This window comes from Rhododendron vialii, chromosome 7a, assembly GCF_030253575.1.
Source record: "Rhododendron vialii isolate Sample 1 chromosome 7a, ASM3025357v1".
Lineage (NCBI taxonomy): Eukaryota > Viridiplantae > Streptophyta > Magnoliopsida > Ericales > Ericaceae > Rhododendron > Rhododendron vialii.
Genome location: NC_080563.1, coordinates 35,228,697 through 35,248,397, shown reverse-complemented (window position 1 = coordinate 35,248,397; position 19,701 = coordinate 35,228,697). Strand labels below are relative to the sequence as shown.

At 39.2% G+C, this 19,701-nt stretch overlaps 1 protein-coding gene across 2 annotated transcripts; it reads right to left on the bottom strand.

Moving 5' to 3' along the window:
• Positions 1–1,657: 1,657 nt before the first annotated feature.
• Positions 1,658–19,701, bottom strand: LOC131332465 (calmodulin-interacting protein 111). Of its 2 annotated transcripts, none has more exons than XM_058366722.1 (12): positions 19,103–19,701; positions 14,673–14,988; positions 12,097–12,255; positions 9,604–10,493; positions 8,897–9,101; positions 7,888–8,095; positions 5,649–6,100; positions 4,749–5,175; positions 3,891–3,971; positions 3,582–3,772; positions 3,293–3,480; positions 1,658–3,028 (listed from the first exon to the last, which is right to left on the bottom strand). In XM_058366722.1, the coding sequence occupies exons 2-12, from the start codon at positions 14,964–14,966 to the stop codon at positions 3,001–3,003; spliced, it is 3,123 nt and encodes a 1,040-aa protein (XP_058222705.1). In that variant the 5' UTR covers positions 14,967–14,988; positions 19,103–19,701; the 3' UTR covers positions 1,658–3,000. The 2 variants fall into 2 exon arrangements, with proteins under 2 accessions (XP_058222705.1, XP_058222706.1); XM_058366723.1 differs by having other exon boundaries at positions 1,658–2,035.

The following is a 19,701-nucleotide window of genomic DNA, read 5'->3' as shown; positions in this document are numbered from 1 at the left end:
CCATGCATTGAGCGAGGTACTACAAGTACTTGACACATTGAACCAACCACTTGGTTGTTGCACATTGCAACACTGTTGTTTCTTTTACAACTCATTTTGATAATCTGATATGGTTATTTTTAGAGTTCTTTAGGATTCTAGGAACATCAATTGTGCCAAAAATTACATTAATCGAATGTCAATAGACACGTGATCACAATACATTTATCGTCAGATGAATAAGTCATATCTATACTATATACTAAGCAAATGTAGTTTCCAAAAATAAAATCAAGCTCTCCTCTTAATTCTCTCTCCAATGTGGCATTTTCTTAATAAATTTTTTTTTTCTTTTTTTCCCTAGACTTTTCAAAATACCACAAGTTAAAAAAAAAAGCTTTCAAACTTCCTTTCATGCTCGAACATTTTCTCATTAAAAATTTTATATCTAACAAGACTTTACCCTACCTATAAATAGTGAGGGATAAATAACATAACAAGACTTTGCCCATACCTATAAATAACATTGTTACATTAAACATAAAATAATTCTCTACTTGCTCCCGTGCATAGCATGGGTAGGTCCAGTAGGACGCTTGTGTTCTAATTAATCCAGTGTACTAATGTGTTTATATTTCTAAACAAATGTGTTCCGCAACCATATTGATTGCTATCCTATCAATATTACTTTTGACATAGTAGTAATTCATATCTCAATGATCTCTACAAAATGGACGTTCTTGTCATTATTGAAACACGTGAAGTTTGATCTGTGAAATATCAATAAAAAGTAAAGACCTACTTATCACAGATCTTTTCAATTACTATGTAGGTCCATTGACCTCACTGCCCAAACCCACCCTCCTCCATCCATTTGGAGTCCACTTGTAACTCGTGAAAGTGAGTGAGTCGTGGGAATGTTAGGCCGATGCTATAGGACCACTGACTAGTTTTTGAAAATGATTTATGCACTTTCCTTTTCTTTTCCTTTTTTTTCCTTTTCTTTTTTTTTTTTTTACTTTTTTGCACTTTCCATTCGACTCTTGAATTAGATCAGCCGTGGCGACGATTTTTAGGGTTTTCAGGCGACGATTTTTAGGGTTTTCAGCAGCAAAGGCGAACGTATTTTTGCAACGATGACTGCATCAGAAAATTAGCTCCAATGTGATGCAGATGACAGTTTCTCATCCCACCTCCACGAACGGATCGATGGGTTCCAATACTAGGACGAATATTTTTTTAATTCCTGGCTTTTATTTCTGTATTTTGTTTCTACTAGGACACTTTGGTCCTTTGTGTTAGGTTTTGTTAATACATCTCCAGTTCTCCTTCCTGGAAAAACCTCCCAGTTCTCTGGTGAGCCTGGTCATAATAACTCCAACCATTCTCTGAGTAAAATACTCTCTTTGGTTTGTCGAGAGCTCTGAAAGTTGTTGCGAAAGCAGACAGTGACATCAAATCTGGAACATTTTCTGTGCTAGAATTTTGTACTCGATTTAAGTTTCCTAACAGAGATCCGACCATAACAGTTGTTTTGGTTGCTCTCGATTGGGCCGTGAGCATAACTTCTTTCATGTTAATTTCATTATTGACTCATTCCCCTTTTTCACAAAGCTGGGGTAGCTGATGCGCCCGTCGAGCTCTATAAATGGCTCTAGAGTCGGAAAATGCAAAATCCTGCTCTTAAAACCCAAGTTACTAGGGCATCCGTAACCACATGATTAAAATAATTCAAAATTAGGGTACACGCTTTTTTTAATTACGGAAGCAAGTGAGAAACATAAACAGCATAATATACAAAAAGAGGACAGGCTCTGAAGAAATTTTGATCATACTAGAATCCGTATTTCTTTTCTGGTAAACTGAGCTCTCTACCACCATCTGGCCAACAGTACAACGATAACCACAATGTTCGAAGCACAAATATGTGATCTTTCTTCTTCTCGGTTTATGTTATTTGTACGTAGCAGCTTGTTGATTAGGAGCCTGGGGGCCAATTTTGGCAGCAGAAATGTGATGAACCACATGAAAACTGCACAACAGAATTCACCATCGCCTGCATTGCCGATAGAGAGAATATTTCCACTTGGATTAGTAGAAGAGGTAAATGTCCTGGAAAAACTGCATAATGAAAGTAAGCCAGAAAGAGAGAGATGCACAAAGGTAAAGGGTAATATATGCCTAAAACTTTCCAAGTGGATGACCATTATGGGACACGTAAAGGACGGAGTACTGAGTACCTTTAGATCACTGAAATTTAACGTTTCTTATTTCTGAAACTTTCCTAGCACTTAATGAAAAGGTTCAGCCTATGCCTGACTTCTCAAAGTTTAGGGCAACTGAAAGGCAGATATAGGGAAGGTTCCAAATCTCCTCCATTCTATCATCGTCAGCAAAGAAACTACAAAAGACCTCCACAAATCTCTGATAAGATCTTCCAATAACCTGTTTCCTGAGAATCTGATCATTTGACACCAATCCTCTCACCCTGCAGAACATATTAACAAATGCTACATCTAAGCTATTTGTCAACACCAAGCAATTTAGGTAAACGTCTTGTAACCTCTTATGTGACGCAAAAGCAAAATGGGACCAACCAAGTTTATGTTTCCATTTGACGATCCAATATGTTTATTTTGTAGACCATGTGTAAATAAATCAGCGAAAAACAGATTTTTTTTTGCTCGTCAGCGAAAATCAGATTGATCTGACATTGTTAAAGGCTTTGATCGACTCACATTTGTCTTAAGAGAAATGGACAATTAGAGTTTAACCGTTTAATTCTTTTACGACAAAGGGGGTCGTACTAATTCTGAGATTGACTTAATCTTATGCATGGGCGATGTACATATCGAGACTAACAAAATGAAGTCGGAGGATCGCCAAATGAAAACTTGGTAGGTCCCATCACCCGTCCCCTAGTTTGGTAAGGTCTCATTTCCATCACATGAGGGTTTGTCGCATGAGATCTTGATTCCTCTGATATCTTCAAACCGTTTGTCAGCAACTATTAAAGAACTTTCATTTGGCACAGACCATCACCAGTTCCCTGCACCACATGCATTGAAATTTTAACAGATGAAGCTGTTCTAGAGCAACACTATGCCATCTTTACCAGCACTAATAAGCCATCCTTTCACCAAACCACGACACCACCTCACAAGAACAGCATTAATTAAAAACTAATTGCATAACACTAGAGTGTCCTTAGAGAAGTTTGGCACCGCCCCAGGACCAAGACCACCCAATAATTTTTCCATAGTGTGGGATCAACAGCATGAGTAGCGGTGCAATATTTAAACAAAATACTTACCAGAGAGACTTCCAATTTGATCTTCTTGAGCTTGGTTGATGTTCTAAACCATCAGTTTTGGCACTAGAGTGGACAAGCCTTTGGAACTTTACTGATAATTCCTCATAAGACTGGATTTCAGATGGTTGTACTTGCTTAATTGCCATTTTCAGGTGTTCCATTCTTATACTTGCGGCATCAAGGCTCTCCTGATGTCATACAAATAACAAACAATCAATTATCATTAAAAATAATAATAATCTAGAAGAAGAAACAGGTAATCCATAATAACAATATTAAGTAGACAGACTTCAATAGCTGCGAGTGCTGCTTCACGGCAAATCAAAGAGATATCAGCCCCAGTACTGCCTTCAGAGAGAGTAGCAAGTTCCTCAACACAGACATCAGGTGCACATGGCATTTTGCGCAAATGGATGCGAAATATGTCTTCTCGATCACTTGCACTAGGTGGCCCCACATAGAGTACCCTGTCAAAGCGTCCTACCAAATTTTCAACCGGATTATCAGGAGGCTTGTCAGCTTTGTGAAACAAATAAATGCAGAGTCATTCAAAATTTAGCACTTGATTTTAAATAAATGAAAGAGAGACTGGTGATACCTGGTCTTAGAAGGGCAGGGTCAATCTTATCCGGCCGATTTGTAGCAGCAATAACAGTAACATTAGCTCTTTGTTGCAAACCTAAATTTTTTACCAGAAAGAGTGTTTATTTTTCGAACAAAATAAAACGTAAAAATGAGGAGAGTTTCATAGATAACAACCAACGGATGTAGGGCTTGCTGACTTGGTACAAGACATGGAACAAATAAGCGAAGAAAATACTTTTCATCCATTGTTCTAAATTTCAATTACTATCAGAAGCCCATGGGGAGGATGTGCATTCATGAAGAGCAGGGGGAGAAATTCTTATTTTAGAGTTGTTCCATGTTCCAGACACTTGACATTTCCTGTAAAAATTTGAAGTAGGGAGAACATATCATTTTTCGCCTTTTCCTTTCCTTCTGCCCTACCATTTCTGAGAATCACAAAGATTATTAAAAAAAAACTAGCAGTGCAACGTCGGGCTAGGAGAAGAGGAAGATGTAAACTGACTTTGGACGCCGTGATACGGAAGTACTCGGGCTTACTAAATCTAAGTGAACAGATAGCCCTAGACAAAGGGCAATGTAAAATATAGAATTCATGTAGCCAAACCCAATTGATTGGGACTCAAGGCTTGGTTTGGTTACTTCACCGCAACAAACTAAGAATTCTTGCTAAAACCAACATCAAGGAAAAAGAAAACCTAGGAATTTTTTTTTCAAATCTGTTTTCATCAAGTTTTTCTGATGACACCTGCCAATATGAAAGCTAATAAAAATTAAGGACAAACTTCGAACTTCCAATTTTCTAGTGATGCTGAAGGATGAAACCTCATGTCAATGTAAAGACGCTTAACATTTGAAATGGACTACTTACCATCCAATTCAACAAGAAGTTGACTCATAACCCTATCCGCAACTGAAACCCCGTCACTTTCCTTGCCACGGATGACAGCAAGACCATCTATTTCATCGAAAAATATGATTGACGGAGCATTTGCCCTTGCCTTTGCAAACAGGGACCTAACAGCCTTTTCAGACTCACCAACCCATTTGCTGAATAGCTCTGGGCCCTTTACTGCAAGGAAATTCAGCCCAGCTTCAGAAGCCACTGCACGTGCCAAAAGGGTTTTGCTGCAGCCCGGAGGACCAAACAGCAAAACACCAGTCGGTGGACGGGTCCCAATACGCTTGAAAGCATCCTGGTGCTTTTGGGGCCATTCTACAGCTTCCATTAACTGTGTCTTAACCTCCTTCTGGCCACCAACATCTTCCCAGTTAATCTTTGGGACCTCCAGTACCACCTGGTAGTGAAGAGGCCAAGAGATTACTTATTAAAACTTTTTTTCTATATTCACAATTTCATACCAAATATTACCAATACCCACCACTCAATTACTCACTACACATTGATGGAATAAAACACTAAAGGCTGCAAACTGTGGGAGTGAAAAACACATATGGGGAGCTCTGATCCAGCACAATCATTCAAATTACTAAATAATGTGAAGTTGGTGTGGCTTGGATTAGAAAAAATAAGCAGAACTCAGCAATTTTTGAGGGCCAGATGCTTTGTGGAAAATGAAATTACAGTTTTAAGGCAGAGAACAACCAATTTTGACAAGCTAAGTTGAACACCAAAAAATATCTGAAATCGAGTCTAAAATATTTGCTTTCCTTTTGAAGCCAGAATACTTAACAGCAGTTCCATGTAATAGAAGCTTGATTCTCTAATATACAAACATATTCCTAAACAGTATGGATGTGTCAAACATACCTCCCGCATGGCACTCGGTCTAACTTTCATTTTAGCCTTTTCAAAATCTTCAAAAGTCACTTTAAGAATCTGCTCCGCTGCACCACAAACTCCATTTTCCAAACCTTCAACAGCATTCTGTATCTTTGCCAAACCAACGAAGTGTGTGATAGAAGAAGATGCAGAATCAAGAGTATCTTTAGAACAATAAGAGCTTTCTGTTGTAGCATTATAGAACCCATCTCCCACAATGGATGTCCTGCTGGCATCTGAATCATCACAGGATTTGATGAATTCAATATGGGTTCTAAGACAGATCAAGGCTGCTTCATTGCAGAGAGCAGCTAGATCAGCACCCACGAAGCCATGTGTAGCTGTAGCAAGGTGTTGAACTTGCACCTCTGAAAGAGAGTGTTCCATCTCACTAAGATGGGCAAGCAGTATGTCATGTCGTTGTTTTGGAGATGGCACACCTACACAATGAAACTTTGTACTTCTCAGAGGAACAAATATACCATATAGCATTTCGAAAGCTCACTTATGCAAAAGTAACCAAAAAGGCTAAACAAATTTTTTTTGAGCTACAAAACCAAATTTAACTAGGGCAAGGCATTTACCAAAAAAGGGTATATCTGTTAAAGTACCTCCGGGTTGCCTGTCTATCTTTTTCTTTTTCTGGTATGTGGCTCAATGTGATGCATTATAGAACAAAGCAAGAACAAAGTCACCGAAAGGGAATACACTCCTATACATGAAGAAATCAAAACAAGCACATCCTAAAAGGGAAACCAATGGGGCTAGTGCTTCTCAAAAATGAGAGGGAGGATAGTCCAATTTCTACGGAGCAAAGATTGAGCCTAGAGAATTTTACAGATATGAACATAAAAAGATTTTGCACTGACATCATTGTCAGATGCAAAGTAAGGGGATGTATGCAGCCCTCAGGAAATTCTGTCGTTTCTTTCCTCCAATGATAATAAACCATAGGTGCCCATGCGAAATTTGTAAAAATAATGTGGAATAGTTTATCCAAGCTACTACCACAAGCCAATTTACTTCATCCAACCAAGGCAGGGGTGGGTATAGAAAGACAGCATTTCCAAGTGAAAAATTGCCACACTTGGAGAACAAGTGTTCAATGCTTTTTCATCCTCCTGTTGGCAGAACAAGTAAGAAGCATTATCAATTGTCCACAAAGGAAGCAACCTTCCCCCACCTACTTTTGCTTTCCCTCCTTCCCCCGGTAAATTGTTTGATAGCCAAACCAAATCATAATAAGAAGGCGAAGTGGTTATTTTAGCATCAGCTTCCAAGGGTTCATCTCTCTTAAGATTCGAATAAAACATCTTAACCGTCCTAGATCAAGAAATAGATAAAAAGTGAAGGAGCAAATTTTCTAATTGACAAGTAGCAGCCTGTATACATCACACACGAAACCTATAATAGTCCCGCAAATGTTGACAATACAACTATTGAATTCGTAACCTCAAGGGGCACAAATGCTCAACACCTTGACCCTGCAACCACTGGTTCTTTCCACTATGCCCATTGTGGAATTTGGGTTAAGCTATGACTCTACCCATCTTGAGTGAGCACCTAGGAATCCATCGTTGTCGGCCCATTTAAGGCCCACCCTATCTAGCTCCCAAGCAGTTACTATGGTCTGCCATGGTACAATTACAACATGATCTAGCCCCTTCCTACCCTTTTTGAATTCCAAATGAAAGATACATATTCCCAAGCATCTGAGAAGTACTGATATCTGATATCAATATGAAACGTATGAAACTCGCTTAATTAAGCATAAGTTCTTTATAAATAATCAAAAATAAAAAAACAACAAACGGGAACAAAGTATATGTGCTTCATAGCTTCTACCTCATTATTTAGTGGAGTTAAGACTGTTGAGGTAAATCTTTACATAATACCCAACAGCAATTATAAGTACTGTTGAGGTAAATCTTTATATAATACCCAACAGCAATTATAAGTAATATAGTATGTTTTAGAATTCCAAGGGTTGTTTTCATAGGAACCCCAACCATTAATGATTGGCAGAAAAATAACTCCAAAAACTATAGCGTGGATGGATGCATTGTAGTTTATCTAGCTCAGAAAAACTTTCTCATGAGCACTGCAAAAAAACTTTACACGTGGCAGGAGCTAGGACTATATTAGGAACCTCAGAGGCTCAGACACACCATAGAGAGTGGACTATCACGTGAACTAAGAGCATAAAAAACGAAGGATTTTGTTTCACCTATTTCAATCTCCCTGTCAAGTCTACCCGGCCGTCTGAGTGCAGGCTCAACACTGTCAGGCCTGTTGGTTGCAGCAATGATAAGTAGGCCATCAGTCCTACAAATTCCATCCATCAAATTTAACAAAGTTGCAACCATTCTCTGAGATAGCTCCTCACCTCCATCCCTTCGTGCAGGCGCAATGGCATCCAACTCATCGATAAATATCTGCCAGCAGAAACCTGTTAATCTTTCAAAGCCAAATGCCAGATTTATAACATGTACAGAAATCATTAATCAACTCTAACAGAACCTTGAAATTCTGGAATCTGGATTTGACAAAATCAGCCACAAAAACACAAGCTTCACATGCATTGAAAAGAAAATTACTTACATATATCTACTATCACAACTAACAAATACGATATTATTTCTGTACCTAGCTCCATGAGCGAAAGTGAAAAACTAACTGGAAAATCCGCAATCAAATTGTAAAGGAAAAGAAAAGAAAAGCAAGTGCTTTGCATGGTCAAGTTTGGGGAGAATGAAGTCAGGAACCAAGTTGCAATTTTTATGGTCGAATAAATTAGGTCACACACTCCCTTCACGTATTATATCATATTGGTATGTGTGTGTGTGTGGAGAGAGAGAGAGAGAGAGAGAGAGAGAGAGAGAGAGAGAGAGAGAGAGGTTGAACTGTATAGGGTGCTTATCCAGTTTTCTATGAATTTAGTGTACATGACATATGCCCCTGCAGCCACTTTTTACAGAATTCAATTTAACTTATCTTTTGGGGGGTTCAGTCTAGAACCTGTATGCACCAACATATGGGTAGTTAATGTATTTAACCAATAAGGATACACCCCTTTCCTTAGCATTACATCCTAAGTTCAATAGTATTGTAAACATTAAAGACCTTAGAGAAAATCACAATAAAAGTGAATGTGGAAAGTGCTATGAATTGGACTATTTTGTACTTTATAATGTTCATTTCCTTTTCGTAGAAAGAGAAAGGCATAGAAATCTAACCACTGCAGGTGTAGCTTGGCTAGCTGAAGCAAAGACCTCATGCAGTGCTTTCTCACTTTCTCCGTAATATTGACTAACAAGTTCAGGTCCATTCACAGTGAAGAGGTTGACACCAGAATCATAAGCACATTTCTTAGCCAAAGAAGTCTTTCCTGTGCCAGGTGGGCCATGAAGAAGCACTCCTTTTGTAGGTCGTAAACCCAGTCTAAAACAGTGACACCAACAACTATATAAAGCTTTGTCCTGTTTAAATTTATGTGCTAGCCGCTAGGTGACAAGAAAGTAAGTGCAGGATATTTGATACTACTAGCCAAAGGGAAAGCACAGATACAAATCCATGAAATTAAGAAAGTCAATCTACTCTTGTCTCACCAATCCACCTTGTTCAACATCTTTGTCCCACAAACTTGAGTTGGCAAGTCTAGTTGACAACGCTTTAATTAGTTTTTGAGCTCAAGACATGAAAGCATAGATTATCACCAAGAGGCTGCATCAGTAAGTCTCCCCCTCCTTCCCATCCCCACCCGCAAAAAAAGAATAACAAAAAAGCACCACTAACCAGAACCTTCTGAGGGAACACCACCCTAAGGCTTGCAATGTAAAAGTCACTTCTATGAAGGCTGGGGATTTCACTCGTGTCAATTTGAATAGAAGAAATGATAACTTCAATGAGAACATATATATGTAGAAAGGTGTTATATACATACCTTGACAAAGTGTCGTTCACCGATGAATCTATTATATCCTTCAATACTGTATATTCTTTGGCCAGACCACCCAATTTCAACGAATCATCCACTACATCAGCTATGTTACCTTCAGATTCGAGTTCTAGACAAGGTAAAACTCTTCTCTGTGGAGTTTCCACTGAAGAATCTGAAGTTGAAAATAAATGTACCTTTGTTTTATGGTTTACAACAAAAGCATCCTGCACATGCTGCATATTATCAGGAGTATCACAGCTCAAGTCCCAATTAGATTTATCAGTCAAATCCTGATTAGTACAATTTACTGACATTCCACGAGCACCAATGACCTGAAAAATGCAGATCTTTGAAAGAATCGGAATATGCACAAAATTTCCGTGCAGTAAAATACGGGAACATAACCACATAGCAGCACAGGACTGGAGAAGTTTTTTGGCACTGTCATCTCCTAATACTTCTGTTATCTTAAATGCATCAAAAGATGTCTCATGTAAGTTGGGTGAACTTGATACTGACTCTTCATATCTTGGCAAGGGCGACTGACTAGTTACAAGAGAACTAAGTTTTGACTGAGAGCAAACTGGTGTCATAGGGGATGAATTTCCTTTGTTTTCCAATCGACTACGCGTTCTTTGTTCAGAAAAATCTCTGCCAGACAACGTACTACCATTATCTGTGAACCCCCTCTTTGCGGAAACGAATCCCAGATATAATTCATTGCAATTCAATAACGATAAACACTTCGTTGAGGGGCCATTCAATTTGACGTTTCCATTAATCCCCATAGTTGATTGTCCTTGAATCGGATATACAAAAATGATCCTGTCGGAAGCAGGGTAACCCAATGTGCAAGACAGGTTTGAAGACAACCGCACCCCATTATTCAAAACCTGCAAAATAAAAGGGGGAAAAAACATTCCACATTAACATTTAATTCAATACCTAAATCATACAACCTTCACAAATGGAAAAATCTCACAAGTCTCCGATAAAAAAAATCACATTATCCAAGATAGTACTTGCCAAGAGTCTACAACTTGATTTATGCAACTAAAAGCAAGATAACTAATTTCTTTAAACTCCTAAGCCTTTCAAAAAAAAAAACTCCTAAGCAATAGATAGTCAATTTGGGAAAATACAAAACACAAAACCAAAAGAAGCAAATCTTTTCTGTTCAAAAGCCTCAAAAATTGTGCCGCATTTTGTAGTTTGGCAGCAGGAATATTTAAGAAGGTTTTTAACAAAGAAAACAAACCCAAATTTGTCTAACAGCATGTCTGGGTAGCAGACATGCCGATGTGTTGGCCACAGATCTGAGTTAAGAACTAATACTGGAAAATTTGGACAAGCAGCATGGTGTGTCCCAACATGTATCACACAAAAACGGAAACCATTGATGCATGAATATCTTTATGCACATACCCGGATACCCCTAATATCAACTTCAATATCAAATCGAACGGCATTTTGGAGATGCAAAGATGCATCTCCTCGAGGATCAGAATGACTATTTGAAGCCTTTATGCACAAACATATTCAAGCATGGGAAAAACTAGTTCCATGCCTTCTCTCTAACGAATGAAACCATGACAAGCATATAAGTGCAAACAAGAACAAATAACAGCCTGCCAAACCAAATCAAATGACAGGGTGGAGTTGTCAAGCCCACCAAACCAACCAATGAGAGGCAAAAAGCTCTTCGGCCTTGATCCAATTAAGGTGGAGAAAATGAAAAGCTCTCAAACCTCGATTTTGCTTAACATAATATACATTTTCAACAATTCGAGATGACCTTCCGCAAACAAAAAAGGGGGATTTTTTCTCGCCTATTTATACACCCCTCAATACTCACACCTTAAAAACTGAACATTACCCAGCATGGTCAAAACATATAGGAGCCCTACAAAAATCTCTCTAAATGACACAGTTCAACAAATCTTCAAGCCAATGTTAACTTTCATTGCAGCAAGGATCTGCCTTTATGTGCACACTGACAGACTGTATATCATCAACGAGGATTCTGGCTACGGGAAAATAGACCCAAACCCAGTGTGGAGTGCTATTTACCTCCTCGACCAGATTACTTGAACTTTTTTAACTCCAAACATCCTTTCTTTCTTAAGCAACCCTGGATGTCCATACAACCTTTATCAACAATCAGATAGACGTGGCTAGATAAAGCATTTGTAGTCTAGCAAATCACGCATAAATGCTGCCAACACAACCACGGTGCTCCATGAATGGTGGCATGGTGCTATAACCCAAGTTGAAGAATAAAATCCAGTTGATCATGTCGTTCAAACGATTACCTCACTGATTTAACCTAAGAGATTATTAGTCTTGCAAAGAGAGAAGAGTCGTTACAAGAAAAAACCTTATAGCAGTGGAAGGGGTGCTTAAAGGCCCTAAACGTCATGAGCTGCTTCGTCAATTCAGCTAATGACAAATGGCACCGTAACAATGGTAAGACATTTAAATAGTATCTGTTCAAACCTTAGAAGAAGGAAAAACTGTAGCTAGAGCAAAGTAGTTCCCCACATCTGTAACCATCTTATCACTGCAACCAATACCAAAATGATTTGCACATTCATCAGTTAATGAGCAGAGGGGGAAGCTCTTTGAAAATCTCTTCCTGGAAGATGCAAGGGACACCTGTCAAGAATCATTAAAGTGTAAAACCAATGTCAATCAGAAAAATCAAACATAAAAATCATGCAAAGAATGAATAAGAATAAAGAGAGAAAGTTAGGAACATAGAAAAGTAACATAATCATATGCAAGTAGACATATGAATGTCAAAGAAAAAGAAAAACGACAAGAAAGAAGATACTACAACATGCTATCAAATACCCCATCTGTCCCATTTTGATAGTCCCATTTGGGGATTCCACCTTTTTAAGGGAGCATAATGATTACATCAAAAAGTATTTAACTTTCTAATTACGTCCTATCAAAAAGTGAATAGATTGATGTAGGAAGTAGTACTTCAATTTGAACATAAGGGTAATAATGGAATTTTACCAAGTTTCCATAGTTGATTTTGGAAAGTGGGCGTATATTTTGGGACATCCCCCAATGGAATATGGGACTATCAAAATGGTATGGAGGGAGTAGATGAGTTCATGTCATAGTTTGTTGTACAAACAAAAACTTAATTGAAGATTAAAATAGATCTCCGTACGTAGTGGAATTCAATCTAGGCCCCGTTTCCACTAACAATTTTGCACTACAACTTAGGTTCTTTTGTCAAGTTGTTCATATTAACCCACAACTTCTTACTCTCCATTTTCCCCTCTAATTTTCCCTTTGACCCGCCCATTTATCATCTACAACTTATGGGTTAGTGCATAGTTGTCAAGGGCGAAAGGCGCACCGAGGCGCACAGTTCGATTGGGCCTAAGGTGAGAGGTGCAAGGCGAGGCGCGCGCCTTTTTGAAAAGAGGCACACCTATGCGAAAAAATACTTATTTCTGAAAATAATTGTGTTATGTGCGCTTTTTTGAAAAAAATAACTCGCTTTTTTTTGCACTTTTTTGAAAGAAAGCGCGATTGTTTGATCGATTTGAAAGAAGTGCATTTTTCTTGCCTTGTTTCTTTTTTGTGCTTTTTGCTCACCTTTTTCAAGTGGCCTCGCCTTGGGGGGGTCAGCAAGGTGCTGGGGTGCGCCTCGCCTCGCCTTGCGCCTAGGGGCGCGCCTTTGACAACTATGGGTTAGTGGAAACAACTTGACATTTTTGGAATATAAGAAGTCAAGAAGTAGTCCATAACTTTTTGGTTAGCGAAGTCCATAACTTCTTGGTTAGCGAAAACACCAGCTAAATAACCTCATTAGGAGTATTAAGGATGCTACTAGTCTTGGTCCAGCCAATGTGGGGGGTATTGGGCGCTGGACAGCCTGGACTAGGTACAATTACAAATCTAACCTCAAAAGTTACTTGCATTAACGCACACCCATGTTCTACACTAGTTGTCATTACATGGAATTATCTTGACAAATCAATCCTTAGGCCTGGAAGCAATTTATTTAAATTAAAGAGAATACTTTTCCTTCCCGATGGAATGCAGAAATTTTACACAAGGCATTAAAAAATCGTAACCAAAGCTGCTTCCATCTCGAGTACACATTATGTTATTGATTGCCAATAATAGGACATAACTGTCAGCATCACTTTGTTGCCAGTTCTACCTTTTTGTGTAATAGGATCCAATATTAACATCCAGATACAAAATGGGGAGCGGTGACAATCAAAAGGCTGCTCCCAAGGACAAAGGACAGTTCCAATCCCTTGGATGATTAGAAAAGGTAATGGTGGGCTCGGAAAACCTTCTGAATCATCTAGTGCATCCACCTGATCATCTAATGTGAAGCCACCCAAGGGTTGATGATAGGACATGCTCAAATCTTGAATGTATCTTACCTTTTTTGAAGTGGAGCTAGATTTGCAAAGAAGTTTCAGTAATCCTGATCACATAAAGTTTAACGTGTCTCTAGATTGTTTCTCGCTGATATCAGTAGCCAGGCACATGCCAAAATAGGCTATTGAAGTAGATGTAGATACAATTATTAACTAACAAACCACTCTCAAAAATAAAGGTCAAATGCACATATAAATTATTAGCAAATAATAGCATCAACCTCAATTGGACATAAATAAGAGTGCAATTTTGTTCTCCCTTCTTAAAAGAGGATGAACATTACCCTCCTTCCTATTGGTTGAAATGATGTGGATCCCACCACAAAGTGATGTCATGCTTACCATGCAATACACTTTTTGGTAAGCATGACATTACTTTGTGGTGGGATCCACACCATTTCAACCAATAGGAAAGAAGGTAATGTTCACCCTTTAAGTGGAGGGTGAACAAAACTCAACTCCACAAATATGGTCTCCACACTCCAAAGTGCAAAAAAGGTTACAACATGACAATTTCAACAAAGATGTCCAGAAATGCTACATAAGTAGGGTCTCCAAACTCCAACATGCAAAAAAGTTTACATCAAGCAAAATTCAAAAATGATTATGCAACAAATTACCGTCAAGACATGAACATGTGCTCTAGAAAATTACCGATACAGTGCAACCAGGAGCAAGGGAGAAAGCAACCATAGAAGATTCTGAAAGCCATATCTTACAGCCTTTGGACTCGATCTCAACATCAGTAACGCAGCCAATAAAGGAGGATGTGCCAATCAGAGAAGGGTATTTGTCACTTGCTTCTTCAAGAGAACACAAGAAATCTTCTTCACTAACTTTAGGTTCTGGAAGTGGTGTCGAAGACGATGAACTCTGAGGAGATACAGACCGGTCAAAATACGAGTGCTTCAACGCCGCTTTTGAAGTCTTCTTCGATTTCGAAGGCATCTCTCCCCCCAACCTTCCTCTCCTGTAACAGATAAAGAGGTGAGAACTTTGCAAAAGGAAACAATAGCTAAGAATAATTAACTAATGACAATTGAAACGGACGGACCAATTATGGTGGAAGTGTTAAACAAAATCAAGGAACTGCCTTCCAATACAAACCAAGCAAGAACAAAACTATACTCTATTAATTTATTTATTTCTTATTCAATCAAAATGTTGTTTCCCGAATTCACCCCATCATGTATTAAACCAGAAAATAGTAGCAACAAGGGAGGTCCTTGTCCATTTCCAAAACAAGGAGCGCCACAATAACAAGGAAACTTCGAGCAGGTAAGTGGATTCTATTCCTCAATAATAAGTAGTTAAAATGGAACTTTACAAAGCTATAACAAGTACACAAAGACAAAACTCATTCTTATCTTGGAAAACATAACACGCAAACAGTAGCTCCAATTTCCAGTTTCAAGTAGTTAAATATGGAGCAATTACGAGATATACCAAGTACACAGCGACAGACTCAGACTGAATGTGAAGTTGAAAAATAAAACATGTATTAATGTATATATTTGCTCCATTCAACAGTATTTACATAACTGAAGCTAGTGATTTTCCACAGTTCAATATTCACTTTGGCTTTCATAGGGATGTGGAAATCATGTTTATTTTGTCAACAAAAATTACTGTGGTAAGAGAGGGACTCCGTTCGACTCAATCTCTCTTTGGGGCAAAGGATGCTCGCCTGCTATCTCATTCCTTGTTGTGTTACATGCACGAATAAAGTCAAAATCAACATCAATTGAAGTTCTCGTGTTTGGGTACATAAAACCGTTATCTATGCTGCTATTAAAAAACTAAACTTAACCTCGGGGATAAAATCACAATCAACTTCAGAAATTAGGACCAAATTCAAATTATAGATTCTAAGTCTACTTTCAGTCGTGATCCCTCTGATTTGAAGTCAACCACAGGAGGGTTGATCAAGCATCATAAACACTAAACAGCCAGAATAAAGACTCAGACATGAAAACAACAAAAAAAAATGCCCCCATAACAAGAAACCATTCCTTTCATGGAACTGAAACACAACTGCCCTCATGAGTATGCGAAATCGTATACCAAGATTCCAAAAAATAATTTGCCCAATTCAGTAAAGAAGTAAATTTTTCATGTAGCCATGTCATAAAACCCCGACCCTTCAAAATGATGAATACCTTCCGTGGAAATTTCTCACAGCCAAATGAAAGGAACTAGAAAAAATGGGGAGCGTTATCGATATTCTGTCTTCTAACAGGACTAGAGGTGGCAAATGGGCAGGTTTGGGGTTGAAATGGGTCGTGTGTTGAATATTGACGGGTCGGACAGTGATGTACGGGTTGAAGCGGGTCGAGCCAAATATGGATCGAGTCATACCCAAAGGCGACCTGACCCGTTTTCCCCTTTTCTCCCCTGTTGTGCCGAACACGAAATTGAGAATATAATAAATCAACAAGCGATAAACAAGAACACAAGGATATACGTGGTTCCGTTCAAGCACAAAGCAAGAACGTACTCCACGGGGAAAAGAGCAAGAGGATTCACTATAAACGGGGAGAGAAACAAAGAGCCGGCTATACCCGTAACTCTACTTGAAGCACCAAACAGATATCTAGGGACAAATCTCTGGTGGAACCCAAAAGGGAGACACAAACCCTTGGTGGAACCCTAAGAGCATAAACAAAACCCTAATATCTAAGCCCTTGAACAAAAGACCATAACCCTAGGAACCCCCAAGGTCCCTATTTATAGGAAAACACTAAATAAACCTAAACCGAATAGGAAAAGGAATCCTAGTCAATTTAGGAATTCTAGTCAATTTCCAACAAATCTCCACCTTGACTTGAATTCCATCGAATTCAACACAATAGGCAATCCTCTCCTTTAATCGCTCATCTCCCCCAAAAGCCCCCCATGGGGCAATCACTAATGGCATAAACGAGCAAGGCTCAAGCACACCTGCTTGACCTTGTAAACGTAACTTAGGAAACCCAGCCGCACATGCCTCCAAATTGAGCCTCTATCTTCCAACGGGCACCTCCCACCCAACGCATCCCTCCCGGATACACACGAAGATCTGCTCAAACTCCACACGGAGTTAATTACCGACTCTACCACAGAGTTAAAAACCCAACACTGAGTCAAACTCGAATTCACCGATGAAGAACCCAAAGATGTAGCACCCACAATCGTACTACCATCAAGCACATAGAGGTTATTCGATTTTCGACCCTTCATCAAAACACGAGCACCCTTCAAAAACTTTAAGACTCCACCTTCAGCGGTATGCTTCCAACCCAAAGAGTCAAGAGTACCCAAAGAGATAAGGTTCCTCTTCAAATCTGGTATATGTCGAACACCAAACAACGTCCTCACAAACCCATCATGCATTCTGACTTTAACTGTTCCAATCCCAACAATTCTACAGGACATGTTATTCCCCATAAGAACTGTACCACAGCTGACCGATTCATAAGTATCGAACCAATCTTTATTCGGACACATGTGGTAAGAACATCCGGAGTCCAGAATCCATTCGTTATTCGAACAGACATCACCGACACTCACAGAAAGAACCATAAGTGAATCGTCGGAATCTTCTTCAACAATACCAGCAACAACCTTCTCTTCAAAATTATCCTTATTTTTCAACCTAGGACAATTTCTCACCATGTGACCATATTTCCTACAGTAAAAACACTTTACTTCCTGATTTGTGGAACGAGAGCCAGAAACCCCTCTACTGCCATAATCCCTCTCAAAAGTTCTTCCTTGCACCATCAAACCCTGAGCATCAAAATCACCACCCTCACCGGATACTTTTTTTCTCAATTCTTTCGAATACAAACTAGACTTAACGTCCTCCATGGAAATCGTATCCCTCCCGTAAAGTAGGGTAGTAACAAAATGCTCATAAGATGCAGGCAAAGAACATAACACAATAAGGGCTTGATCTTCATCATCAATCACAACATCAATATTTTTTAAATCCATAATAATTCGATTTAACTCATCTAGATGGTCTTTTACGGGCGTACCTTCCTTCATACGAAACGTATAAAGGCGCTGCTTCAAATACAATCGGTTGGTAAGAGACTTCGTCATATAGATGCTTTCCAACTTCAACCAAATACCGGCAGTAGTATCCTCCTCCCCGACCTCGCGAAGCACATCATCGGCTAAACACAACTGAATCGAACTAAGCGCCTTCGCATCGAGATCCTCAAACACACTATCCTGCATATCAGCAGGCTTTTTCAATTTTCCCAACAAAGTCTTGTGTAATCCTTGTTGAACAAGCAAAGCCTTCATCTTAATACGCCATAAACTGAAGCTAGTGCTCTGCCCATCGAACTTCGCAATTTCGAAACGAGTTGCCATTGAAACGATCACCAATTGCACAATACGCAACGAAAACAAAAGCCTCGGATTGAAACCTGGCTTTGATACCAATTTGTTGTGCCGAACACGAAATTGAGAATATAATAAATCAACAAGCGATAAACAAGAACACAAGGATATACGTGGTTCCGTTCAAGCACAAAGCAAGAACGTACTCCACGGGGAAAAGAGCAAGAGGATTCACTATAAACGGGGAGAGAAACAAAGAGCCGGCTATACCCGTAACTCTACTTGAAGCACCAAACAGATATCTAGGGACAAATCTCTGGTGGAACCCAAAAGGGAGACACAAACCCTTGGTGGAACCCTAAGAGCATAAACAAAACCCTAATATCTAAGCCCTTGAACAAAAGACCATAACCCTAGGAACCCCCAAGGTCCCTATTTATAGGAAAACACTAAATAAACCTAAACCGAATAGGAAAAGGAATCCTAGTCAATTTAGGAATTCTAGTCAATTTCCAACATCCCCTTTTCAGATTGTATACGTATGAGCTTCGGCATTCAATGTGGGATTTAACAGCAACTAAAACTAAACAGAAAATAATATAACTATGCTTAAATCACGGTAGCATAATTGACAACTCACCATAAAAAAATCACAAAGCAGATGTATAGAGTTTATACGTCTCATTCCTTACATTATAAACCCTAATTTCTCAGCTTATCTAATCTGAACTACCGTAGAGAGAGAGAGCTACCGTAGAGACGAGGAGTCCGGTCGGTGTGATGTATGACGTAGTGCGATGGGGAAAAACAGTTGTGGAGACGAATTCTTGAAGGAAGAGAGAGAGAAGTTCTCTGCAACTCTCAAAAACCCTGCCGCAAAAACCCTTGGCAGGGTTTATTGAGAAGTCCCAACTCATGATGTTAAACAAAAACGGCGTCAAGTTTGTGCTCGCCAACGTAACGCCGTCTATTGCCCCGTTTATCAACAAATTATAAAATAAAAAATAAAAAATTTAACTTTGGCAGATGTCGGCGTCATGGCTCCGGATCCCCTGATGTCTCTGTCCCTCTTCTCTGTCCCACACCTAAAATGATGACACGTGTCCTAGCTAGCAAAAGAACACGCCACACCTAATCCCTCCCTTTGTCTTCTCCCTGCTTCCTTTGCTCCAAGCTTCTCTTTAGCCGCCTCCGACCGTCCTAAAAGCGGCTCAATCCTCTTAAATGGTCGGCGATGAGCTTGATCCACCTCCCTCCTCTCACCTCCCGAACAACCTTTACTTATTCTTTTCCAATTTCCCTACTAGTGGTGGTACTATTAGTTCTGGCATGGGCCGAAGCCGACTGGAAT

Bases quoted from the DNA above. Each gene is read 5' to 3' on its own strand.
- LOC131332465 (XM_058366722.1), bottom strand. From the start codon at position 14,966: ATGCCTTCGAAATCGAAGAAGACTTCAAAAGCGGCGTTGAAGCACTCG. The intron at 9,102-9,603 runs GTATGTATATAA...TCACTGTTTTAG, and splicing joins GTGAACGACACTTTGTCAAG to ACTGGGTTTACGACCTACAA. The intron at 3,972-4,748 runs GTAAGTAGTCCA...TAAAAAATTTAG, and splicing joins ACTTCTTGTTGAATTGGATG to GTTTGCAACAAAGAGCTAAT.